The sequence below is a fragment of the Miscanthus floridulus genome, chromosome 9, assembly GCF_019320115.1.
Source record: "Miscanthus floridulus cultivar M001 chromosome 9, ASM1932011v1, whole genome shotgun sequence".
Lineage (NCBI taxonomy): Eukaryota > Viridiplantae > Streptophyta > Magnoliopsida > Poales > Poaceae > Miscanthus > Miscanthus floridulus.
This window is the reverse complement of record NC_089588.1, coordinates 122,430,274-122,458,167: the sequence shown is the minus strand read 5'-3', so window position 1 is coordinate 122,458,167 and position 27,894 is coordinate 122,430,274. Positions and strand designations below refer to the sequence as shown.

Genomic DNA, 27,894 nt, shown 5'->3' with positions numbered 1-27,894 from the left:
ATTGTTCGTACTGCAGTTTTTTTCTACTGTTTCTGTTTTCCACCATGTGCATGTTGAGTTGATTTTGTTCGTTGTTTTGTTATGTTCGTTTTGTTTGTTTTAATAAAGACCGTTGCGGAGAACTAAGTGCATGTCGTTGTCTCGTGTTTTGAATAAAATATATGTGTCATGCTATGAGCATTATAAGACCTTATGCATGGATCATTTTTCTGTTGTTCATTCCTTACATACATTTGTCTAAGGTGGTCGTGTCAACTACCTAGTTTAGGTAACTTGACATGTTCACTTATTAGCAAATGTTTTGTTCCCAATATATGCATCAGCATCTTACTGATTTGTGCCCATTTGCAGGTACCACAATGAGCAGCACTGACGAGTCGTCGTACAGCGACACTTCCAGTGATGGACCGAGCACTGTGATCTTAGCGAAGGCAACAGTCGTGCCGTAGAGGTTAAAAGGTATTAAGTTGCAGCAAATGCCTGAGGTAAATCCTCCTTGTCCCATTCCTAAACTATCTGGAGCCCAATGGATGCAGCTTACCCTTGCCAACCAAACCAAATGTATAGACAATTTGCGTATGACGCGTGATGCCTTTCATGCATTTGCATGACACCCTGCTTTCTTTCGGCCTGCCATCATCAGATAAGTGTACCTCGGTAGAAGCTTTAGGCATGTACATCTGGACCTATGCCCACCAATCTGCCAGTAGAGAGTGCAAACATAGGTTTGAAAGGTCTTTAGATACAGTTAGTAGAAAGTTAACAGCGGTTACAAAGGTCATATATAGGTGGGCAAAGACTCTTCTAGTGCCCGTAGATAGGAAGTACGCACGCGTAAGCCAAAAACTTGCTGCATATGCACCATGGTTTGATGGATGCATAGGTGCTACAGATGGCACACACATAAAGGTTGAGGTTAACCGTGAAGTAAAGGCTGATTTCTTCAATAGGAAAGGCAAAACAACAATTAATGTTTGTGCCATCGTGGATATGGATGGCTGTTTCACATACGTGGGGGCCGGGAAGGCGAGGGCATGTCATGACATGGCGGTGTTGAAAGACTGTTAGGACAACGGTTGGTTCCCGCATCCCCTAGCAGTTCGTGATGCCTGGCAAAAAAAATTCCGTCATGTTGTCACTGATTTTTACTTGGCAGTGCCTAAATATAGCTTTGTGTATGACAATGCTTGCATAGGTTACAAGGACCTTGATTGCTTGTTGTTTGTTCTTATCATGTATTGACTGAGATGATTGGATTAAATGCTAAGATTGATTGATATATGATATACATATGTACTTTGGATTCATAGGCTTGTTATCCAAACTCTGTCTGTAGCTAGGACCTGTTGGTTGGATTTTGGTCAGTTGACAACAAACATTTCAACACTCCTTTTTTATTTTATTTTTTAAAAAATAAACAAACTGCAAACATCTCATTGATTTAGTATAACAATATTCGAAGGAAAATTGTTTCCACAGTACCTTATGACATCCTAGGAATTGATTGCAGATTGAATACTGTTGTTAAGATCAGTACATTTGTACATACAGTAGGAGCCAGAGTTGGCATCTCAGGGGAGAAAAGCTGCTATCTAGTTGTGCAGTAATATATGTGTGGTGAAGATTATTCTGTTGATACCTAAATGTTGGTACCTTTTGGCTCAGTATAAGTTAGTTTGATGCAACTAGGACTACTTATTTTTTTCTGCATTCATAGTCCAGAGTTGTCTTTAGGTGTTTCTGTTGTGAGTACAAACCACAATGGCATATGTTGTGTTGTGTTTCCTCATCCAGCAGGACTAGTTGGTGATGTGTTGTTATTTCTTGTAGGTCGGTACTACCTGACGGATGCGGGTTACATGGACATGCCAGGTTACATGACTCTCTTCAGAAACACAATGTATCATATGAACAATTTTAGGGGCGTAGATTTGCATCGGTTGCAGCGGGAGGAAAAATTGAACTACATTCATGCGAAGCTGCGAAATATCATCGAAAGGAGGTTTGGGGGGCTTGAAAGAACGTTAGTGAAAGTGCATCTAGCCCTTTAGTGGGTTTTGGATGATTGAATGACAACGTGATTAAAGAACTAACATGCTTGCTAAGTGTTAGACAGGAAATTGATTTTCTCATAGATACTTGATGAAATTGTATAAAGCCAAAATGATGTATTATTGTATAAATAATCTAGTTCAAGCATAAGACAACAATGCAAATGGAATTCATGCAAAGGCTTATTTATTGTGGGATTTCAATGATCTATGTGAAAGCAAGCACGATAAGAGTTAATTAATGAGACATGAGGGATTGCATATGGAATGGTCTCATATTTGAAGCTTGCTAAATTAAAATGAAAAAGATGACAATACATGAATGGATGATTCAACACAAGATGTGACCTGATGGCTTGAGATGGTGAAGATAGCAAGGAAAGGCTTTGAGGTACTAAGCAAGGGTGAAGGGCAAGCGACGGCTTGGCGGCCGAAGAACCTAGCTAGGGTGAAGAAGGAAGTACTTGCATTTAGTTGAGGTACTAATCAAGCTATGATGGCCACGTTTTTGTGGAGGATCAAATCACTATTGGAGTGTTTGATGGAAGTGACTTGATGCATTTGGAGTTATTCATATTTGATGAATGGAATCAAGTCACGTGCTCAAGATGGCTATGCTCAAGTGACAAGATCAATATTGACATGTTGGCACCCTCACTTGATGAAGATTGGAATACACGGCTTCGGTTCAAAAAGATCAACTCAAAAGGTTTAATTTCGTTTTTCTTTTGATCTTGAGTTAATCGGTATGCCGTACTATTAAGAGGGATGCAAGTTTAGGTGGTCTGAGGAAGATAGAGTGCTCAAGCATAATAATTAAATCAAAAGAGAGACACTCTAGCACTTTACGAGCACATAGAATAATTTTCTTTGACTGTCGGTGTCGGAAGTCCCGACGTAAGCCGGAACTCCCGACAGTCGGAAGTCATGACTCTTGCTGGAAGTGCTGACTCCCAGTCATAGCCTGCGTGGCGACTGTGGACGTCGAAAGTCCCGACGTGAGTCAGAACTCCCGATAGTCGGAAGTCCCGACCCAAGCTGGAAGTCCCGGCATCGATGGTTCTACTGACCTGCTGACTGTGCCCGTCGGAAGTCCCGACATTTGTCGGAAGTTCCGACCATCGGAAGTCCCGACGTTCGTCGGAAGTTCCAACGTTGGCTGTCTCGAGTGGACTTTGACCTCGCATGAACAGTGTTTTCTTCATACGTCGGAAGTCCCGAGATCTGCGTCGGAACTCCCGACGTAGATCTGAACGGTTAGATTTTACCTTGGAGTATATATACCCATCTCCTCCATTCTAACCGTTGCCCACTCATTTCATTGCAACAAACACTCGGCCAAAACAGCCCCCAAGCATTCTAGGCTTGCCACTCTTCTCTCCTTTGCCTCCAACTTCAATTCCTAAAGGGTTTGAGTGATTGGAGAGTGGATTGAGTGAGAAAAACACTTTGAGCAAGCTTGAGCACTTGATTTCTTCGTCAAGCCGATTTGATTTGCATTTGTTACTCTTGGGGATTTTCCCCTAGCCGGCGAGGCATCGCCCAAGAGCTTCCATCTTGTGGAAGAGCCTTGGGAAGTTTGTATTACCCTTGTTTTCTAGTGAAGAAACTCAAGTGACCTTTGTGGTATCCTTGAGTGAGGCAAGGAGGTGGAAGAGACTCCGACCAAAGTGGTCACCTCAACAACGAGGATGTAGGAGCTCCTTTGTGGGGCTGCCGAACCTCGGGATAAATTCTTGTCTCCCGCGTGCTTGTTGTTGTTGTGATTTGCTCGAATTTACATGTATTTGGTTATCTTCCTCTCTCTAGCTATTTCTTAGGGTTTGAGCCTCGATCTACGGAGTGGTGGCTTATCAACGTCAAGAGAGTGACCCAACACCTTACCTTACCACTAGGAAGTGGGTTTGTAAGTTATCGGCATCACAAAGTTCATTTTAGCACTTGTAGTTCATTTCCTGTAGGGGTCGGAAGTGTTGACAGTTTGCGTTGGAAGTTCTGACCCAAACTGTCAGGACTTCTGACATGTCGGAAGTTCTGACCCAAACGTCGAGACTTCTGACACGTCGGAAGTTCTGACCCAATCTGTCGGGACTTCCGACATTAACTGACTAGTGCATTTTGATTCAACTCTTTGGTTACCGTTGTTTGGCTCCCTAGGTTTATCTAGTATCTTTTATATACTTTTTGGCTAACTTGTGAGGGGTTGTATTACTTTAATTTGGAGTTTCCATTGTGGAAACTCCTATTACTAATCATTTCCGCTTTTAAAGGTGTTGATTTTTCAGAAACGCCTATTCACCCCCCTCTAGGCGACATCCTAGATCCTTTCAATTGGTATCAGAGCGAGGTTCTCACCTAAAGCTTCACCGCCGTGAGAAAAGGATGTCGATGCCTATCAAGTTGGAGCCGATGCTTCTCCAAAATGATGGTTCAAACTTTCTACCTTGGTCAATTCATGTACTCAATGCTTTTAGAGATATTAGTCCTCTTGTTGAGCATATTGTGTTTGCAAACATACCTCTTCCTATAGTTGATTGGAGCAACTATAAGAATTTATCAAAAGAGGAAGAGATATGCGTGCAACTAAATGCTCAAGCTATTAATATCATTTTGAGTACATTGAGTGCAGAGGTTCAAGATGAGGCAATATTCAATGGACAACCACCTCCGGAGAGTGCTCATCTCATTTGGACCAAACTCATTGAGTTATATGGAAAATCCAAATGCGATGATGCACTTGAGGTTAAGTCAATGGAAAATATGTCCATTATGTCTTCATGCAGCGAAGAAGCCTCACAAGATCTCAAGAGCGTCGAGCCGGAGCAAGAGGTGCAAGCCGAGGTGACTGCGTTGTCTGCAAGCGCATGCCGGACGTGTCCGGTATCCCTACCAGACGCGTTCGGTATGGCCGAGGCAGTCGGACAGCAGACAGTCTGTGATGATGAGGCTCAAGCCCGGTGGCGGCCAAGTGATGAGTCAACCTTAGTATCTCATGATACTCATCACTTGTGTCTGATGGCCAAGAAAAGCAAGAAGAAGGCTAGCAAGAAAGATCAAGCCAAGGAGATAGCACGAGTAGATGATCAAGAAGAGAGTGATATTGAAATTGAAGATAGCTACACTCTTGATCATCTAAGCAACAAAGACAAGCTCATTCTCATGAAGCTAGTTGAGAAGAATGATGAGCTAGAGGAAGAGAATGAGAAACAAGAGCAATCACTTCAAAATCAAGAAAAGTTTCTCATCTCCAAATTGCAAGAGCAAAAGGCCATAAATGAGAGGTATGAAAAATTATCAATTGAGCATGCTTTAGTTACTAACTCCTCTTCTAGTGTTTCACAACTAGAGAAGGAAAACTTTGAGCTCAAGGCAAAATTAGATGAACTCTCAAGCAAATATAATGTGCTACAAGCAAACTATGTTCATCTCAAGTGCTCTCATGAAGAATTAGTAGAATCAAGCATCATGCTTGAGGTGGCTCATGAGGTTGTGATTACAACGGTAAAATCATCTCAACCTCCTACTCACACACTCACTTGTACACAATCTCAATTGAATATTTCTTGTGCTAATGAGTGTGCTTCTCAAGCAAGCCAATCTTCGATTGAGCAAAAATTTATAGAAAATGTAGAGCTTAAGGAAGAAGTGAAAAGGCTAAAAAATGATGTGATTCGATTGAAGGGTAAGGAGAGAGCACAACCTTCTCAAGATAACCGTGTTAACATGGTGAAGAAGCTTGAGAAGGGTTCAAACCTTGCTTCCTCCAAATCCCAACAAAAGAATCACATTTCAAGCAAGGCCAACACAACCAAGAGCAAGAAACATGGAAAAAGACTATGCTATGGTTGTGGAGTGAATGGACATGAGATTACCATGTGTCCACACAAGAGTTGGGCCGACAAGTGTGAAGTGGCCGATCAAACGGCCTCAAACAAGTTGGCCAACCAAAGGAAAAGTGATGGACAAAGCACTTATCTCATGTGCAAGAAGTTGGGGCATCCAACCAAGAAATGCCCAATGTACAAGGAGGCAAGAAAGGAAGCCCAAGTTGCAACAAGAGGATGCTATGGATGCAATGAGATGGGCCACAAGGTTGATGGATGTCCATACAAGCAAAACAAGCATAGAGCAAACAAAGGTCGCATATGCTATGCTTGTGGAAGAAAGGGGCATCTAAGCTATGATTGCCCAAATGGTAACATCCCTAAGCCGAACACATTTGTTTATGTTAAAATGCTTAGGAAGACCACAAATAGAATTAGCACTAGCAAGGTGATGTGTTCACCATAAACTAGTACTAAGGCCATTTGGGTACCTAAGCACTTGTTGACTAACCCAAAAGGACCCAACAAGAGTTGGGTACCAAAATATGCTTAGGTTGATAATGTAGGCACTTGGTGGTGAGATGAAAGCTTCGGGGTGGTTGAGCAAGCAAATTGACAGTATTCACTTAATCTATCAACCAATTCTCATCATAATCTCATATATGGTTGACCCGAAGATAAATCAATGACCATATCGTTTACTTCATCTCTACCATTGGTAACAAGTATCTAAAGACCTTATAGGATAGCCACTTTGTGTTTAGTGCTCAATGGCTCACAAATAAGCATATTTGTGAAATAATTGGAAGTGACTAATTAGTTTTATTTAATCATTATCATATTTGCCATGTGATGCTTTTAATGGCTCTCTAGTAGAGCAATGCATTTGTTCAGATGCAGACATACAAGAAGTACTAGAGCTAAAACGAAGAATCACAAGCAGCGCTTCAATTGTTTATGTCCTACGCCTACCAGACATGTCCGGTATGGTTAGGGTAGAAAGGAAAAGTGTTTATGTTCTTCATATGCCAGACGTGTCCGGTATGTCTACCGGACGTGTCTGGTATGGCAGGAACCAGAGCACTAATTGGGATGCAATTGAGGTTTGATCCATATGATTTCATATGTCCTTAATTTGCTCAGAAGCTTGTGATCTATCAAACCTAAGTGGGTTGTGAGTATGTCTCAACGAAATTTAAATATGGCAAATTACTTTGTGTTGGTCAAAATAGAAAATTGACTCCTAAATTCTTAAAAGAATAAAGTGCTTGTTGAAAGTCATTCAAATTACTTGTGGTACTTATTTAGGGGGAGCTTAGTTTCTATTTTGCACCATTGTGGACTAACAAATTTATCTAACATTACTTGTAGTCCTTTAGATGAAAATTGATTTCATATATGGTATGATTATTTGACAAGTAAGGTCAACATGATGTTGTAATGCCATGTATTATTTCAGTGGTGATATTGTGGGCTCAAGGCAAAGGTATGTATTTACATACATGCATTGTAAGTGCATCTAAGGCCCTTTATATGCTAGTGTGTGCATTAGTGTGATATAGGATAGATGTTTTTCAAAATCCCTAACTAGCATGTGTAGGTGATGTGGTTTTTGAAAATAATGTGGTTTTTGGGTCTTTGTGACCTAGTCATGTCATATTGTGATTATTGCTACCCTTGGTTGATTATTTGCCTAATCACATATGACATGGTTCTCTCAAGTCCATAAAAATCCCTATGTCCGTCTAAAATCTCTCTCAAGTTTTTGAAAATCATAAATTTGCCGAATATTTGAAAAAGAGAAAATCAATTCTTGGCTAATTCATGTCCCCTAAGTGAGAATCCTAAGCCTATTTCAATTGATGCAAATATTATGCCTAGGAAGGTTTGTTATCGTACCTTATTGGTTAGTATTGCAAAAAAAAATCCTCTATTCATACTAAGGCTATGCCTAAGTATATTGTGTCTAACATGAGAGGACCCAAACTAGTTTGAGTACCATCGAAAAGTGGAAGATTGTTTGTAGGTACCATGGCATTGGAGACTTGATTCAATGGAATTATTATTGTTCATCTTATGTTGAGTCAAGTATTGAAGCCTAGTACAATTCTATCCCAATGCCAAGTCAAAATTGAGTGAAGTCCATATGCTATCAACATACAAGTGTCATATTCAAGTTGTGGGAATTTATTGATATATTTGAAGGCCTGCAAATAAGTGGAGTTGAAGCTTGCAAAGATGATCATAAGCTATCAAGGTATATCTCTTGTTGATCAAAGTTTATTTGGGTGCATATGAGTTAATTGAATTGGATATATATGCATATGTTGCTTGCTATGAGATGTTTGAATGGATTAAATGCTTAAGTAATCAAGTTTGAAGTTGGTTTGATTGGATATGTTCATAAGATTTCTTCTAGTAAGTGGTTTGAATGGATATATGTCTTGTGAGAGTATTCAAACAAGTTGATTTCAAGTTTGGTTCAATTTGAAGAAAAATAGCTCAATTATTGAAATCTGTCCAATATTGAAAATCTGAGGTAGCAGTGATCATAGACATGTTTGAGTAACCAAATTTATTTGTATTGGCTTAAAATTTGGTCTGCATGCTCTACACTTATGGTATTAGTTGCTGTGTAAATTTTATGAGATTTGGATAAGTGATACTTCGGATTTGGAGTAGATCTTGTCAGCTATAGTGCAGCAGTTTTCAGCATGTAGCAGTGTGGAAAGATATGAAATTTGGTAGCAATATAGAAGTCAAAAGAAGCTAAAATTTTTACAGCTACTAGAAGGCTTAGTGTGTCACATCTTCACCAAATTTTGTGGTTTTTGGATATGTACTTTGGGAGATATGATTTATTCTTTGAAGAGTACAGAATCTGCCAGGAAAGTGACAATTATTGGATTGATCAAAAGCCACTTAGATTCAAAGGTCCTCAAATTAGAATCATATCTATAAGTGATTGAGGTACCTATGTTTTGGTTTTGGTTTGAGATAGAAGCATGACAAATGATGAGTACAAGACAATTTGTTTGAAGAGTGTATCTGATACACATTTGGTACTTAAGCTAGAGATCAAGACCAAGATCAAGATGAAGATGAAGTTTAAGTTCTAGTGATAATTGGAGATCTTTTGATAGAAACAAAAGGACTTAAACAAGTAAAAAGAAAATGACTTAAAGAAGGATTCAAAGTTATTCATCAAATTAAGTCCAACAATATGGATCAATCAAATAAAATCTTTCAAGTGGATCAAGTGATTCTTTTTCAAGTTATTTCAAGTGAGTAACAAGGATGGTTCTTTGGAGAGAGGTCACTTCGCCCTAGGCTTGGATGGCTAAAATCGAAGTGGTAATCTAAAGGGACATTTGAGGTACTTGGTTGAAGAAAATCAAGAGATTGGTCTACAAAGCAAGCAACACCCAAAAGAGAACAAGTCATGAAATTTTAAGTGGTATCATGAAATTTCAAGTGGTATTACAAGTGGTGCATCTTTTAGTTCTCTCAAGCAAGCAATGATCAAAGAAGAAGCAAGCCAACCACAACAAGAAGAGTGCACTTGATCATTAGTGATTCTAAATTCATATGGGTGAAGAATAGGAATTCAAAGAATTGGTATCTATTGGTCTTCACCAAGCTTATAATTGGACTTCATGATGCTATTGGAGAAATGAATTGAAATCTATATGACTATCTTCCTCTCCAATATAGCAAAGGTATCATTGTATTGTGCATGATCATTTTTCATCCCTTACTAGTATGCGGTTAGTGCATATAGTACATGCTTATAGGATCATGCATTACAAATAAAAATTTTTAGATTCATAGACTACCACTATTGCTTGAATGATTATATAATCTAGTGGTTAGTGTATGAGTTTGTTCATGAGCTAGTAAACTCATGTACTTGATCTATTTTGAATTGCAAACAAATGACAAGTACAACATCTTTAAGATGACAAAGGGGGAGAGTTTAATACAAAGGGAGAGATTAGCATAAAGTTTGAACCTTAAGCACCCTTTGTGCTTTGTATGACAGCTTGTAGCCCCTTTGTCCTTAGTATGTCATTGTTGGACCTTTGTGGTGATAGATGACAAAGGGGGAGAGAGACTGATTAAAGCTTCAGGATAGTCTCATTTGCTTATCTTTGTACCTGAAGATATGTACTGCAGGCTGTCGTTTCTTGTTTTTGAGCTTCATTGATGTATCTTGGATTTGAGATAGATTGTATCATGTGAGAGATGAGACTCACTTATGCTTTATCTATGTATCTCTTGAGATATGATCTTTTTTATATATCGGTGGTTTCTGGACTTGAGAAAATGTGTAATGAGTGCTATGTGTGAATTACATGTGTTATATTTATTTTCATAAGGACTATGCATGCTAGAATGAAAATATTTGATGTGATGCCTTTATATTTATTCTTGTGTGATATATCTTATCATATGCATCACGGTTTCACTTTGTCACACACACATGCACCCCACGGATGCAATGATTTAGGGGGAGTCTCCTGTATGTTCTAGTATGTGCAATTGACATTTGAGGTCATTTTGTGAATTCTAATCATAAGCACATATTAAGGGGGAGCCTCTCATAAATCATTGAACCCAAAAGTTTAAATGTTTATATCATTTTGTAAGCTTTAATCAAGTTGTCATCAATCACCAAAAAGGGGGAGATTGAAAGTGCATCTAGCCCTTTAATGGGTTTTGGATGATTGAATGACAACGTGATTAAAGAACTAACATGCTTGCTAAGTGTTAGACAGGAAATTGATTTTCTCACAGATACTTGATGAAATTGTATAAAGCCAAAATGATGTATTGTTGTATAAATAATCTAGTTCAAGCATAAGACAACAATGCAAATGAAATTCATGCAAAGGCTTATTTATTGTGGGGTTTCAATGATCTATGTGAAAGCAAGCACGATAAGAGTTAATTAATGAGACATGAGGGATTGCATATGGAATGGTCTCATATTTGAAGCTTGCTAAATTAAAATGAAAAAGATGACAATACATGAATGGATGATTCAACACAAGATATGACCTGATGGCTTGAGATGGTGAAGATAGCAAGGAAAGGCTTTGAGGTACTAAGCAAAGGTGAAGGGCAAGCGACGGCTTGGTGGCCGAAGAACCTAGCTAGGGTGAAGAAGGAAGTACTTGCATTTAGTTGAGGTATTAATCAAGCTATGATGGCCACGTTTTTGTGGAGGATCAAATCACTATTGGAGTGTTTGATTGAAGTGACTTGATGCATTTGGAGTTATTCATATTTGATGAATGGAATCAAGTCACGTGCTCAAGATGGCTATGCTCAAGTGACAAGATCAATATTGACATGTTGGCACCCTCACTTGATGAAGATTGGAATACATGGCTTCGGTTCAAAAAGATCAACTCAAAAGGTTTAATTTTGTTTTTCTTTTGATCTTGAGTTAATCGGTATGCCGTACTATTAAGAGGGATGCAAGTTTAGGTGGTCTGAGGAAGATAGAGTGCTCAAGCATAATAATTAAATCAAAAGAGAGACACTCTAGCACTTCACGAGCACATAGAATAATTTTCTTTGACTGTCGGTGTCGGAAGTCCCGACGTAAGCCGAAACTCCCGACAGTCGGAAGTCATGACTCTTGCCGGAAGTGCTGACTCCCAGTCATAGCCTGCGTGGCGACTGTGGACGTCGGAAGTCCCGACGTGAGTCAGAACTCCCGATAGTCGGAAGTCCCGACCCAAGCTGGAAGTCCCGGCATCGATGGTTCTACTGACCTGCTGACTGTGCCCGTCGGAAGTCCCGACGTTTGTCGGAAGTTCCGACCGTCGGAAGTCCCGACGTTCGTCGGAAGTTCCAACGTTGGCTGTCTCGAGTGGACTTTGACCTCGCATGAACAGTGTTTTCTTCATACGTCGGAAGTCCCGAGATCTGCGTCGGAACTCCCGACGTAGATCTGAACGGTTAGATTTTACCTTGGAGTATATATACCCGTCTCCTCCATTCTAACCGTTGCCCACTCATTTCATTGCAACAAACACTCGGCCAAAACAGCCCCCAAGCATTCTAGGCTCGCCACTCTTCTCTCCTTTGCCTCCAACTTCAATTCCTAAAGGGTTTAAGTGATTGGAGAGTGGATTGAGTGAGAAAAACACTTTGAGCAAGCTTGAGCACTTGATTTCTTCGTCAAGCCAGTTTGATTTGCATTTGTTACTCTTGGGGATTTTCCCCTAGCCGGCGAGGCGTCGCCCAAGAGCTTCCATCTTGTGGAAGAGCCTTGGGAAGTTTGTATTACCCTTGTTTTCTAGTGAAGAAACTCAAGTGACCTTTGTGGTATCCTTGAGTGAGGCAAGGAGGTGGAAGAGACTCCGACCAAAGTGGTCACCTCAACAACGAGGACGTAGGAGCTCCTTTGTGGGGCTACCGAACCTCGGGATAAATTCTTGTCTCCCGCGTGCTTGTTGTTGTTGTGATTTGCTCGAATTTACATGTATTTGGTTATCTTCCTCTCTCTAGCTATTTCTTAGGGTTTGAGCCTCGATCTACGGAGTGGTGGCTTATCAACGTCAAGAGAGTGACCCAACACCTTACCTTACCACTAGGAAGTGGGTTTGTAAGTTATCGGCATCACAAAGTTCATTTTAGCACTTGTAGTTCATTTCCCGTAGGGGTCGAAAGTGCTGACAGTTTGCGTTGGAAGTTCTGACCCAAACTGTCAGGACTTCTGACACGTCGGAAGTTCTGACCCAAACGTCGGGACTTCTGACACGTCGGAAGTTCTGACCCAATCTGTCGGGACTTCCGACATTAACTGACTAGTGTATTTTGATTCAACTCTTTGGTTGCCGTTGTTTGGCTCCCTAGGTTTATCTAGTATCTTTTATATACTTTGTGGCTAACTTGTGAGGGGTTGTATTACTTTGATTTGGAGTTTCCATTGTGGAAACTCCTATTACTAATCATTTCCACTTTTAAAGGTGTTGATTTTCAGAAACGCCTATTCACCCCCCTCTAGGCGACATCCTAGATCCTTTCAGTTAGCATATTCTGAAAGGGGTGACGTACTGCAAGAGGAAGAAGCAGGCTCTGATAATCATTTCATGCTTTGCATTAGAAAATTATTTGTGGCTGCTTAAGTACGGAGCTGATCCACCTTCGTATGAGCTGTCAAAGTGGTTGAGCTAAATCAGGAAACCCAAACCTCTACAGTTAGGGAGTTGATATCTATGGTTGTGTGGAGTGGTATCTGATTTAGGAAAGTTGAGGTAATGCAGCTACTTTAGTAATTCAATTTGAATTAGCTAGTTACGGATTTGTTTGAGTGACAATGGGTACTAATCGTAGGAGTAGCTCGAAGGCAAGTGGTGTATGTGCACATGCAGGTCGCAGGTATGCGTGCATTTTGGTTAGTGGGAACAAATGGACTGTGAATTGTTGGTTGAACCTATAACTTGTTTAAATGTGAATTACGGATTGCAAATGTGTTTAAATAATCTTATGTGCATTGTGGTTTGACGCCATTATATGAAAACCACCTGTTGTTGACGCCAATAATCAGTTTGAATTTGAAATTGTAAAATCAGCCATTTTCCAGCTGCTGGGAATGGCTGACGGCTAGAATTAGCTGACTGGGCTGGCTGGTTCAGCCCCAGCACCAGCCAGTCAATTCAGGCCTGCCGAACAGGCCGGAAGTCCTCCCAACTCCTTTTCTACCTCTTTCTAAAAAAACTCCTTTTTCTGCCGCCGCCTACCACACATCCATCGCCGCCGTGACCGGGAGGTTGTCGCGCATCCCCGGCCGAGCGGAGATTCCCTGTGCCGTCGCCACCTCGGCCACAGGGCTCCACGCCGCCCCAGCCCCGGCCTCGCCCATGGGCCATGGCTGCCACCGCCACATCCACAGCCATCACCACCTCGGCCATGGAGCTCCGTGGCACCACGGCCCCGCCCTCAGCCACCGCCAGCACCTCCACGGCCTACTTCGTGGCCACCACACCAAGCCGGAGGTCAGAGATCTGCCTCCGCCTTCGAATCAGCGTAGGAGCAGCAACCAGCAGGTGCAAATCCATTTTTTAATGCACCAGGAGTCGACTCCAAGTCTTGCATCAGTTCTTCCCTCTCTCCTCGATGCATCGCCCCCTGCAGGCTGCAGTGGTTGATTCGACTCATTCTTGTGCCAGCTCGGATGGACGATGCATCATCGGTTTCAATTCTCAACCGGAACAGATAAAGGTTCTTTGCGTGGACATGAAGGAAGGGGTGACAGATGCATTGCTTTTCTCTTTTGTGTAGATCAAGCAAGTATACTGGAGCTTTTCAACTTTCAGAGTGAGATGGAGAAACATAATACAGCTCGAAATGAAAACAGAATGCGAGCTATTATTATTTATGCAGCATCACCGTTTCAGTCTTCAGGGGTGCCTTCCTTGGACAACTGATGTCGACCAAATCCCCACCTGGTATATTTATTTGATTTCCATGAGACAGAAAGAGAGAGACAAAGAAAGTGAAAGAATTTATTCGATTTTCAGCCTCAGCCTTCGTGAGAGGGAAATATAAAGACATACGGAGACAGGGAAAGAATTCATTCTACTCCCACTGCATCTCCAATAACAAACCAAGGTATCCATGTACCTTCCATCTCATCTTCCTCATCTCTATAGACAACTAATGCACACTCATTTCCATTCTCATACAGAAAATCTTAAGCTTTAGTTGTATCATTAGACAAGAGAACATCACTGATCTTCTTTGACTTAATCTTTTCTTTCTTATTAATCAGCTTGGAGTTGAATTGAATATAGACCAATTTATTCAGACGGGCTATAGTAAGCCTATTTCTCTTCTTAGTGTGTACCTACAAATTTAAAATAAGAGCATCTTTAGGTCTACAATTTAATTGTAATGCTGCTATAATTTTCAGGTAGACAGGTACTAACCCTTTCAAACCCGCTCCAATTTCTTTCACAACCAGAAGAGCTTGATGTCAAAGATAGGATCCTTGTAGCCATCTTCTGTAAAGTTGATGTTTCAGTTCCATACAGCCGCCACCATGATGCTAAAATAAATAAAAAAACACCTCTATTAGTTAGTAGCTATTTATTGTTAGATGAAAACAGCAAACAACCATGTTGTAATCAAATTTATTATAATAACAAGTACCTCTACCTAGGTTGTAATCAAAGTTTTCAAAAGTCCTTACAAGCTTCTTATTAAATGATCCTTCTCTATTCTGAAACTTTTTCAGTTCAATGTTGGCAGCCTGATCTTGCTTATCCTCATCATGATAACAAAAAGTCTCCACACAACTGATAAATCCTTCTGTTATTGTGGACTCATCAAAGATTGATGGGTTACTATAACTATAGTGTGGATTCAACAAATAAGCTGTCAAATGCAATGGAGAATCAAGTCTTCCTTTCATCTTCTTGTCAATAACAACAATTACCTCCTTGAACCGGGACTCATTATTGCCGAAGGCCTCTTTGATCTCTCTTTGCTTTTAGTAGTTCTCCATAAACGAAACCCATGGATGGCTTCACATCCCCATCAATCAAATAGAGAACTTTGACTAATGGCTCAAAAACAGTCAATGTTAGCTTGACATCCTTCCAAAAGGTTGGATTTAATATAATTGTTGTAGCATCTTTTCCTTTATTTGATTTCACATCCTTCAATGAGTCCCACCTACTATGAACCACCATCTTTCTCAACTGGTCATTCTTCTCTTGTATGCTGTTCAAAGTGAGAAAGGTCGAAGCAAACCTAGTCACTCCTGGCCTTAGTATCTCTTTCCCCTCTATGAAGTATCTCAAACACTCCAATGTTCTAGTGTGCCCATAGACAAATATGGTGAATGCCTTTGCTTGGTCAATCACCTTCTTGAATGCCATGTTGCCAATTCCTTGGAGCATCAAGTTGATTGTGTGAGTTGCACAAGAGGTCCAGAAGATCTGAGGTCTCTTCTCAAGCAATAGCTTCTTTGCTCCCACGTTGTTAGAGGCATTGTATGTCACTACTTACACCACATTATCTGGACCAATGTCTTCAACTGCTTTGTCCACTAGTTTAAAGATGACTTCACTTGTGTGACACATCTGACATCTCTTTTGAGCTTGATAAAACTGATTCCATCAGCACAATTAGTGCATAGGTTCATTATGCTTCTCTTCCTATCTGACCAAGCATCAGTCATAATAGAACACCCCTTCTTCAGCTTCTCGGCTTCACGTTCTTGCAGCAAACTCTTGGTTCTTGCATATTCTTCTTCTAGCAATCTCTCTCGCAGATCATACTGAATTAGAGGTTCAAGTTCAGCCCCAAATTATCCAATTGCTTCAACCATTTGCTTGGAACTCATCATTGTCACATACATTGAATGGTAGTGCTTCCAATGTTACAAAACAAGAAGGTTAATTAGTGTTCAGTATAGCCATAATAGCATCTAATGAATTATGAAATATAAATACAGAATAGGAACTTACCATATGTATAGACCCATCTTGCAATATATTTATACACCTCATGTGTTCTTTCTTTCCAAAGCTCCTTGTTCAGCTTCTGTTGAGTGAAAGATTCAGATTTGATTGCTTTAGGATCAATAGCACGTGTCCATGTCAATGGGTCCTAATTTATGAGGCTCTGAACTTCCAATACAAGTGACTTCCTCTGACTCTCCACCTCCAACCCGAGAAACATTCACTTCCTCTCTAAGTTCTAGCTCACAAACAGTCTTCTCCCTCTTCCTTTTTGCATCATTTAGTGCTTTCTTGCACTTCTCTTTAGCCTCCAGAGCCTCCGGTGTTCCGGCCTTGCATTTCGTTGCATTCTTTCCTTCATGGGCCACATGTTGCTTCAACCGATAAATCCCTCCTTACATCACCTTGTCATAGAGTTTGCACTTCACCTTGTCTTTGTTGTTAGCATCAACAAGAACCACATATTCCCATCCCACATCATCCGAATTCCTTCTCAGGTGATTCACTCCCTCAGTTTCAGGTGCAACCTCTATTGTCGACATCCTATACAATTATACATACATTCAGATTTCAGTGACAATACATTCAGAGTTCAGTGAACATTCAGGCAATACATACACGTAGCAAATCAGCTAAAACAATCAGTCACACATCCTACATTCAGGCATTCAGAGTAACATTCAAGCATTCATGCATTCAAATTAGGCATTCAGAGCAAATAATAAGTGACAACAATATTACCAAATGACAGCAAGCATTCAGAGTAAACATATTAGCTAACAATCTAACATTCAGAAAATCAGAGTAGGCATACATTCGGATTCAGAGGACAGATCAACCTCTCTATCTTCAGATCAGGCATACATGATACATTCAGATTCATTCACAGGACAGAGGAGGCAGTGAGTAGAGTAGACAGCAACAGCCGAGCAGGGGAAGGTAGGGTACCTAGCTACCAGCAGCCGAGTAGGGGAGGGCAGCGGCTGGTTGGTGCAGTCGTGCAGGCGGCCAGCCACTTAACAGGGAGGGGAGCGGACGGCTGGAGCAGTACCGGTTGGGACGGGAAGCCGCCGGCGGGAGCTCGAGCAGCAGACCGGCAGGGATGAGCACGACCGGTGGGAGGAGGAGCCCGACGGTGAGGGGCGCGACCGGCGGAGAGAAGCTGCGGGCGCGATGGCTTCTTTCCCTCTTATACTCTGCCGCCCGATTCCATCTGCACGCGCCCCTCACTTCCTTTTCCCGCGCCCGTGCGCGGGCCCGAGGCCAGCTTCCCGCGAGCACTTCCATGGCGACAAAAGTTTCGCGCAGCTCGCCCGCCCAGGCGCCGCCCCGCCCAATCACGCCAAGGCGCTACCTTACGAAGCCTAGGCGCTTCGCCCGCCTTGGAGCCCGCCTACCCCCATAGGCCAAGCGAGACCCATCGCCCAGCGATTAGGCGCACCTAGGAGGGGATGAGGCGTCGCCTTTTTAAACTTTGGGTATAGGGCAACTTCATTACTAAAGTAGTTTTTTCAGCTTTAATTCTATAAAACAGCTTCACTAGTAAAATTAAAGTTGTTTTAAAAAAGAACACAACTAACTTAAGGCCGGTCGTAAGTTAGGCCAGCCGCACGGCCGCTTCGATTTTGGCTAACAAAAACAATCTACTGTTCTTTCCTTTTCGAACAAAAACTGCTGCCGTTGCTTTTTGCCATGCACTGCGATGCCACGGGAGAGATGTGGTGTCTACTACTCCTGTTTATGCAAATTTTATCAACCTGATATGCAAATTAGATTTTATAATGTGGTATAGCGCTGCACATAAAACTAGAGCAAAGAAAGCATCATTCAACTCTGATAAAAAAAACAAAATTGCTTCTCTTCGTGCAAAATCTGAAAAAAAAAAACAGATCATTCAGAAAAACGTCATTTTTAGAGGCAAGAGAACTGCACAACTGCGTAATCAAAATATGTAATTTTAATCAGAAGTAGCACATGATTCAATATACAACACATGATTTAGGACTGCATGATCAGAAAACAATGTACTAGCGATTTGATACACCGAGCTCATAAAACCATGTTATTTTGCATAATTTAGTACACTTTTCTCTTTCTAAAAAGTTCAAAAAACCATATTATTTTGCATGTCTATTACCGTATCATTCCCTATTTAAAAATCATTTTATTGCCTAAACAAGTATATAGTTTTGTCTAGTCGTGTTTAAAAATCATATTATGGCAGATCTTGCGTAATATGGAGGAATTAGGAAGGACCGTTTAAATGACTGGGTGTACCCAGTCATGTGTCTGGAACCAGACCTCCACCTGCCTAGGTCGCAGTTTGAGCTTGACAACCAAGCCTCCTTTTGTATCTGTATGGAAACATCACATTTTGTAAGCCCTACAATTGCTGATGCATATCTAAATTTCAGTTCACCGTACCCATGAAGAATACAGAACCAAGCATGAGTTTCCTAAAGATGTATTCTAGTAGAAGCAAATGGCTAATAATCAGAACACAGGAAAAAATATTAAAACCTAGAACATAAAAAATGCTTAGCTAATATGAATAATTTGCTTGTTGATTTAGTATAAGTTGCCTACATGAAAGTAATGAAGTACATATTTAGGAAAAGAGGCATGAAATGTACTCTCTCACCACATATGTACTTATTTACATACTGGTATCTCAACTAGAATCCCTGATACCCCAACCGATCGAGCTGTCATTGGTCCTGCTGCTACATTGCAAAACATAAAGAACCTAGAAAGACCAAAAGTAAAAAAAGCACAAAGAAAAGGAAAATAGACTGAAAATAGACTAAGGATTTGCTCAAGACAAAGAGGGAGGATAAGTATGGGATTTGCAAGTCAACCAAGTCACACTTCTCCAAAAGTGTCCAGAGAAATAAGCAAAGGAATTTTTGAGCCAGGAACCACAGTTGTTTAGTTGATTCAGAAAAAATTTAAGTTTGTTAATCGATTGGAACCTAATCCATTTGGCTTGTGAATTTATCTGCAATGATTTAGAAAGACTTAGTTCCAGCAAAAAAGAGAGTCTATCACATAACACACGAAATGTTCAAAAAACTGCTTGAGCTGAACATTTAAAATGCTATCCAAATAATATATAACTGCCTACTCTCCATCTAAGGGTGCCCATGGACACCCCTATTCACAAGTTCACAACTCTTCCTTGCTGGACTTCACCCCCCTTAAAAAAACATATTCTGGCATAGACAAATCAACCAGTTCTGCTATTGGTAGAACCTAATCCTCAGAAAATAAATTAACCAATTTGATAGAAACAATCATCAATCTAAAATAGGAAGAAATTGAAAGGTGGTGTCTGTCCTCCAGCTATATGCGTCTACAATTTGATAGTAACACAGGAGGATGAGAAATGACAGAAAACGTGGAGGCAAAGTCATCAGATTTTTTGTGTTCCAATGCCAAAGCACCATTGCGCCAATACAGGGTATTAAAACTGATAATCATTCATTAGATGCAATAACAAAAGATAAGATTCATCTACTGGAACTTATAATGCGCCCTGAAGAACAATATGCCCAATTTGTTACATGTATATTATGGAATTTTCTAGTTTTTCACTAACAGCCATCACAATCCTAGGCATGAAATCCTAGTGCTAACAATCCTAGTATTCAAATCCTTGTAATGGATCAAAACTCTGTTAAAAAAACTGGAGGGGTGAATCACAGTAGTTAAAAAAGGTGAGGTAATAATGTCATCACTTGTTCTAACCGTCTAATATTTAGAGCTTTATTAAATTTCAGGTTTGAGAACTTAATTAAGTTACAAGAACACAGCAAAAAGGAATCAATTATCAAAAGTACTATGAACTAGAAAAGGTAGCAATAGAAAAGAATCTTCACTCAATCTGTTGTGCACAAAATGCTTGCAATTTGTTATCAAAATTCTAATAGTGTCATACAAAAATACAAGACTGAAATTTCAATACTGCTCTGAAATTCAGTACACTAATAATCTATCTAAAAAAGAAAGCCATGGCTCACGAAAATATATTCATCGCATTAAAAAATGAGAGGAAGAAAGAACTACTCTTACTAACCTAACTAGTTCGCCCAGGAGATTGGAAACACCATGTCAAAAGCCACTATCTTCAGACTCAGACTAAGCTCTAAAAAAAAAGTTAACATATGTTAATTTACCTGACCCTAGTTGCATCGTAGTGTCAGCTAATGTAACAGCTCTAACTAGTACAACAATTATATTAGTACACACATGAACAACTGAACAAAAAATAATAATGTTAGAGAAATAGGGAACGAATTCAATTGAAACCCTAGCCCTAACAAACCTAAACAAACAAGCATGCTGCAGGAGAAAAATTAGATGAATAATCTAGGAACTTGGAAGCTAGACATGAGAACGATTATTCAAGTATGCTGCAAGATTTTGGAACGGATTCAAGCAAAATGAAATAAATGACATGAGAACATAGGGGAGAATCCTTAACTGAAGCTAGGAAATTACATCAGGGATTGGAACCCCGATGTCAATGGTTGTTACCTTCATCAGTGTCGGTTCACAGTCTGCTGCGAGATTGACTGTGATTTGGAACCTGGCTGCATGGAGATTCACCAGGGATCGGAGCCCGCTGATGCGAGATTCACTCAGATTAGAACGGTGAGTTGAGGATGAAAAACGCGATGAGAATGCTTACGCACCTTACAAACCCACGGGCCACAGAGTCTAGGGGTGCTGGACCCTTGTCGAGGGCAGAATCCACCACCCTCCTCGAATCTTCGAGCTTCCCTCCCCATGAATCATGGGCGAAATCCTCCCTGTTACCTCCATCCATGAGCGCTCGTCGCCAGCATCCACGCAGATTCCAAGGGCTTTCGCTTCCTCATCGCCGGCTGCTGCTAGATTCGCCGGGGATTTGAGGGCTATACGCCGGCGGCTGCTCGATTCAGCGGTGATTTGGTACGGGGATTGGAATGGGAAGAGAGAGAAATGAAAGAGACGAGAGAGAAGAAATGGGGAACAGTCAAATATAGATTAGATGTCTTGGTGCGTTGAAGAGTTGAACGCCGACGAGCACGATCTGCACTCCCCTCCGAGTAAAATCGCCGGGATCGAACGGGCTGTGGAGAAATCGTCGGGATCGAAGAAGCTGTTGAGAAATCGCCGAGGAGGGTTAGAGAGAGAAATCCTAGAGAGTGCGAACTGAGAAATGGAGACGAGGGGAACTGAGAAATGGCACGCGGCCTGTCTCTGGCTACTGGACCTGCCGTAGACGCGTCGGTGGGGTGAACCCTGTCCTTCCGATCGTCAACCAACGATGGATACAGCAGGCCGTGCCGAGCGATCGATAGATGCCAGTCGAAATAGAGTCTTTACCTTTAAAAAAACATTTGGTAAAATAATTTTTAGAGAAGATAGTAGAAAGGAAGCCAGGAGAAGCTAGTATTTTCAGCTTTATCTCGATTTTTGTGCTATAAGAGGAGTAGAAAAATAGCTTTTAGTGAGAAGCTGTTTTATCTGAACATGTTTGATAGGAGAAGCTGAAAAACAGCTTTGTGAACTGAGTGAAAAACCCTGCTAAACAGACCCTTAAATATCAAATATCAATATGTTTAGATTAACTCGGGTACTAAATAATATTTTAGTTTACGGTTTGATTAATTAGACCAACAACTAATTTAGGTTTTAAAAAGAATAGTTTTTATTCTTAACAAAAGCTACATCTATAACTTAGTGGTAAAAATATTTGTTTATCAGAGATTAGAGAAGGATGAAGGATTTAAAAACTCTATAATATTTTATGTATTATTTAATTTTTATGCTTATAAGAAAAACCGAAAGATAGTTGAGAAACAAAAATACCATCTAAAATAGTCATGGAACAGGTAGAAAAAAAAGGACGGGAGAAAATCACGAAAAGGAAAAAACAAAGAGAGAGAAAAAGTCACGCAAAGGTAAGGAAAGGAGAAATAAAAAACATAGAAAAATTCACGGGACGAAAAAAATATAAAAAAAGCTGAACGGTTAGAAAAAGAAAAGAAAAAGAAAAAGGGGCGTACTCCTTTTTGATATGGACTGTTTGTTTAAACTTGAACTGTTAGATTATGATAAAATTTAACGATGCATCTTTTTTTCAATTAATATAATAGTGTCTTGTATTTGATGTGGATTCTCTATTTATTAATGACCTGATCTGATCATCAGCTGGATTGGATCGGGCAACCGGACGTTCCTTTTGCTGTCCCGTGCCCGTCGGCCCGCAGGTCAACCCCGCTCTTCCTGACACCTCCCACTCCGAGCACCGCTATCATGTCGTCGTCTCCCCACCTCCACCTCCTCCTCCGGTTGTAGATGCTTGTCGATCGGCATTGATCCATGGAGGGAGGTGTGGCCGACACCCATGACGTCTCCCCAGGGCATCTATGCGCCGGCGCCCGCGCGGAAGACGGAGACGTCATGATAGCAGAAGAGAGCGTCGGTCGCGCAATGGCTGGCTGCACCCTGACCGTGATCACACGTGGCTTTTAGGCCTTCGGGGGTGTTGCCGGGCCAGGATTCCGCGGCGTGGGCTGTATATAATATCCCTTTTTTTGCAATGATCCTTATCATATAACTTCTTTGATAAGCCATGACTAAAAGTACTGTTGGCTGATTTGCTGTGAGAGAAAAATACTGTTTGTTCGCTAAAAAAATACGGATTATAAGCCAAGCGAACAGGGCGCATGACTGATCCTGAGTTATTGGTGAAGAGCAGCAAGGCCCACCGCTGGAAATTTGCGTAGCAGCTGTCTGTCAGTCTATTGTATCCTGATTAGTGATTACAGAATCCGGTTGGAGTAAACATATTGAGCACCACAGTATTCTGGAATAAACTTTATTTTATAGTATGACGACTAGTGATTCCTCTCGGCTCTCGCTGTTAGTATGCACGTCCTCCATGTCATGTATGCATACTGTTCACTTTACAGGTTTGGAGCACCAGTACTCTGGTTCAACTGTCCATGTGTGGGAGAATATGCAAAAGCATTTATTGACAAATACATAGTATGTAGTCACCGTTAACATTATTACGAGCATAATAACTCTCAAATAACAAACAATCAAAGGGGAAATTAAGCACATCCAATCCAATGATAGGGTGTGTAAGCAATCAGAATGCAGATAGACGGCACACATTAATTATTCAGGTACAGGACCTCGTGTCTGGATTCTTTCTAAACTTTGGCTCGTTGTATCTTTTTTTTTTTCTATCTTAATAAAATGACATGTAGCTCTCTCTCCTGGGTAGTTCAAGAACAGAAATTATTCAGGTACAGAAAGCAGGCTGACAGCACCTTAAATTCAATCCAAATCTCCATAAGAATGAATGATATTGATTCATGCCATGTCTGCTGCTGTGACCACACACACACACACATATATATATATATATATATATATATATATATATATATTTGTTGCCGCCCGCTTCAACTTGAAGCCAATGGTGCCGGTGCCGGTGCCGGTGCTTCTATTTTCAGAGACTCCTGGTTTGATAACGCGGCCAAACTAAAGATGAATATTAAGGGCCAATAATGTAATAGCATAGCACGCATGATAGCAGGGGCTGAAACTACCAATGCCCGGATTAGCCCCTTCCTCGTACGCAAGGGTGGTAGTAGAAGAAGACGTACACCAATGAACTCCACTTGATTATATAGCGGTATGGCAAAAGTGAGGAGACATGTGCCAAGTGCAGTGGCATGAGTCACCGGAGCTAGCACCACATACGCAGCAAGTGCAAAGGCCGCTACCAAGCATGTAACCGAAACGGATACGCAGTAGGAGGCCCAGAGTAATTCCGTTCTTCGGCTCCAAAGGTTCAATAAAGGGTTTCCAGACCGCATGAGAGCAGTGGTAGCAAGCGTGGAGAAAACGAAGGCCAATGTGTTGGACCAGAAGAATGCATCGAAAGCATACCTTCGAGCAAGTACTGGTGTACCTCCATTATTACTGTGATCATCAGCTATGTAACCTCCAGGCACAGCAAAAGTTGCTCCAAATGTCACGGTTGCTATTAGAACTGAGCCAATACACAGAGCTCCAGTCGACTCTTTCAGCACCTCTGTTTCTTTGCTTTCATCAAATGCTGCGTTTACTACTGCCAGAGTTATGTTATCTTCCAGCAAGTGATCCTGGCGATGGACACCCTTCACAGCACCGGCATGTGTGAGTGTGAGGTGTATTTGTGCTTCAATACTCTGCAGAAGCAAAACAAAAATAAGCTGAGCGGCACAAATCTTATCTCAGTTGTTCGATCGCCCATGCATGCTTCAGAATAATAAAATTAAAATGAGCGGATGACGGATTACTTGATTATTGTAGAATACTCTTTCGGGAAGATTATATTGAGCAATATCCAATGGAGTCTCCCCTCTGTTGTTCGGTAAATTCAAGTTTACTTGTGGGTTCCCCAATAGAGGACAAAACATGTGAATGCTCTTAGCCTTGACAGCAAGGTGAAGTGCAGTATTCCCATCATTGTCTACCATATTCATAATCCATGATAGTGATCGTTTTCTGCAGGCACCACTGATTACGTCCACCTTCTTTTTCTCAACAGCAACATGAAGAAATGTCCTTCCCTTAGCATCGCGCAGACCGGCGCTACCAGGACATTTTTTAACAAACATATCGACGTTCCTGAAAGCACCTACAGAGGCAGCAACGTGAATGGGGAAAAATCCGGCATGGTCTGGTTGATACAGGGCATCTGCATTAGCTTCCAATAGTTGCCGACAAATGCTTGATGGCCTAAATAGAAACTTTATAGCTGCGGCAAAGTGAAGTGGCGTACTCCCATTTTCATCCCTTTGTGTGGCAAGGTCCTTATTTTGCGGGCAGAGGTGTGTTTCATTCCATTCTAACAACTCCGCAAGATCTGCAAAGACCATTATTTTATTATCAAACTAATCAAGGTGACAAAAAAACAACTATACGAATAAAGGATTTATCTATTATATTAACTCAACAGTATTAAAAAAGAGCCACCACTTTCGTCTAGAGAGCCTAAAAAATATGAGACTAATCAGAAAAAAGAATATGCATCGGATTTTATGATGATCTAACTGCCGAGAATAAATGGAATATCGAAAAAAGAAAAGAATATGCATCATTTGATTTTATGATCTAATGGCCAAGAATAAATTTTACAGTATCCATAAAATCGAAAGAAAATAAAAAAAATATGCACCAAATGGATTATACAAAAAGAGTATTCATGTCAAATACAGGGCCCCAAAATTAAAGAATATAGAGTATACATGTCAAATACAAGACCTAAAAATTACGAGATTCATCGGGGAATACTATCATTAGATTTTATGATGATTTAGCAGCCGAAAATAAATAGAGTATCCATGACAAATAGAATTAATAAATAACTTAGTTCAATTCATATCAATATGTCAAAAAAATATTATAATCTAGTCTAGATATAAATGAAAAAATATACATAAAGGCAAATCAAAGGTTCTGTAGATGGCAACTCGACTACAAATAATTAGATGATAACAAGGAACAAATTTCAACAATAATGTCTTTTGTGGAAATTAGAATGAAAAATGGTACTAAGAATAGTGAAGAAACTCTTTAGCCTTTATGTGCTCCTTGATAATATCGTTGAGGGTACCAAACATCAAGTGGCGGCACTTAAGATCAACGAGCATCAATCAATAAAGAACATGATTTCAAACGCATCTTCAGACAATATCGGGTGAACAACAAAAAGTAGGCAGGCAAATATATGCTTTGGACAATGAGGACTGATCTGTTATAAGCTTCTCTAGGTTTAATACTATTGGATGATGTCATCAAGTATCAAACACTTGTAATGGCCAAACGTTCAATGACAAAAATTAGTCGAGGTCGCGAACAATGAGAACAAGATTCTAACCAGCACTCCTTTTTATAAAGTAGGTCCTTAGCTCTGACTTAATCGTGCTCGAGCCCTTGTATTAAAACTGAGCGAGGTTCCATAGCTTGATGTTTGCAGAACCAACACAAAGAAAAGACATAAAGGCCCTTCCTTCTGTAAAGATTTCTCTCTAGGAATAATTTCTTCACAATTTTGTAAATTGTATGAACATTTCTAGTAGCACAACAACTTTTTGTACAAATATGCACAGATAGAGAATGGCAACGTGTCAAAATTAATAAAGGAGAAGCCAACGAACCAGGTTTGCAAGTTGGAAAAAAGGAAATATATGCATGTGTCATGTACCTCGGGTTCGGTATCGGAGAACGGCAGCATGCAATGCGTTCTGTCCATTTGGTCCGGAGAAGGAAAGCTTTCCATGACTACTCTTATCATATAGTGTTTTCACAATTTCATCCCGTTTGAGCATAATGGCTAGGTACATAGGTGATGCGCTGCCATCTTCAGGAAAGCTGGCCAATTCTGAGTCCTTCATCATCAGCAGGTCGACTGTCCTTGTTCCCAACACGAACAGCCTCGTTCAAGGCTGTCTCCTTGTGCTTGTTTTCTTTCCGCAGAAATTCCTTCATCCTATCCTCGCCTTCAGCGAGCTCAATGAGGCGAGCGACCATTTTGGATTTCCCGGCCCGTGCAGCACAGTGGAGAGGGGTGTCGCCCTTGTTGTTTTGCACAAAGAGGATGTGCTTCGCTTTCTCGTAGATGATGCAAGCACTCTGCAAGAAATTATCACCATCGCCCTGGCCACAGGCGGCCACCACATGGAGTGCAGTGTCGCCTTCAGCAGTGATCCCTGCCAGGATCGACTCATTTGCTTCTGTGTCACCATAAGAGCTAGCTCGTCGAGTAGTCAAGCCTCCATCGTTGCCGCTGCCGTGGCCAGAGGCTTGACCGTCTTCCCCGTTGAGAAGAGCTTGCAGTTTCTCGGAAGAGCCGGAGGACGCCAATGCTAGCAGTTGGGGATCCATGTTCCCCTGGTGATGCTTTTCCACTGGAGCAGCCTGCTTGGCCACCACCACCATCATCATCTGTGATTCTTGCTTCTTCACCAGATCCTTCAACTGCTGGACATCGCCACTGGCTGTGGCTACCATCAGCTTGGCATCCATGGTCGTCGCTACTGGAGCATTTGCTTGCTGTTCAGTGGGTGAGGTAAGAGTTTCCTCCGCTCCACTGCTCGACGACATTTCCAACTCCAACTAGGAAGCAGGGTTTTCTTTACAGATAGCAAAAAAAAAAGAAAGAATCAGTGATAAATGCGATTGTCAGTTTTATCAAAAAAAATTTCTCGGTCAAAATTAAAACAAGAAATTAATCAATTTCGGTAGAAAATTTACACAAAATGCCTCCAAACCGATTACCATAAATAACTTTCAAGCAAGTGGACCAGTAAAACTGAAATTTCTGAGTGCTAAGAAAATCCTACTGGCAGATATTGTCATCCACACCTAATATTAAAAGGACAAAAATTCTCTTCACCACTTTTTCGTTGGTCACTCTCTTCATGGTCCGTCTGTCCCTCCACTCCCCCAAGAATAAGAGTTTTGGTTAATTTTACTAATAGTAGT

At 40.9% G+C, this 27,894-nt stretch overlaps 1 protein-coding gene and 1 pseudogene across 19 annotated transcripts; both read right to left on the bottom strand.

Annotated features, from left to right (window-relative positions):
• Window positions 1-14,134: 14,134 nt before the first annotated feature.
• LOC136484205 (uncharacterized) lies at window positions 14,135-21,598 on the bottom strand. 19 transcript variants are annotated; one of them, XR_010765818.1, is made up of 9 exons: window positions 21,054-21,595; window positions 20,896-20,983; window positions 20,435-20,503; window positions 17,308-18,713; window positions 16,366-16,902; window positions 15,050-16,268; window positions 14,821-14,939; window positions 14,516-14,738; window positions 14,135-14,337 (listed from the first exon to the last, which is right to left on the bottom strand). XR_010765818.1 is itself a non-coding variant. In XM_066481428.1 (7 exons), the coding sequence occupies exons 1-4, from the start codon at window positions 21,185-21,187 to the stop codon at window positions 18,183-18,185; spliced, it is 369 nt and encodes a 122-aa protein (XP_066337525.1). In that variant the 5' UTR covers window positions 21,188-21,598; the 3' UTR covers window positions 14,910-14,939; window positions 15,050-16,268; window positions 16,366-16,902; window positions 17,308-18,182. The 19 variants fall into 19 exon arrangements, 6 of the variants coding, with proteins under 6 accessions (XP_066337525.1, XP_066337526.1, XP_066337527.1 ...); XR_010765819.1 differs by lacking the exon at window positions 14,135-14,337 and having other exon boundaries at window positions 14,347-14,738; window positions 17,308-18,231; window positions 18,616-18,713; window positions 21,054-21,594; XR_010765820.1 differs by lacking the exon at window positions 14,135-14,337 and having other exon boundaries at window positions 14,347-14,738; window positions 17,308-18,231; window positions 18,637-18,713; window positions 21,054-21,594.
• Window positions 21,599-23,822: 2,224 nt separating this feature from the next.
• LOC136480782 (ankyrin repeat-containing protein At5g02620-like) lies at window positions 23,823-27,513 on the bottom strand (annotated as a pseudogene).
• Between the last annotated feature and the right edge of the window lie 381 nt (window positions 27,514-27,894).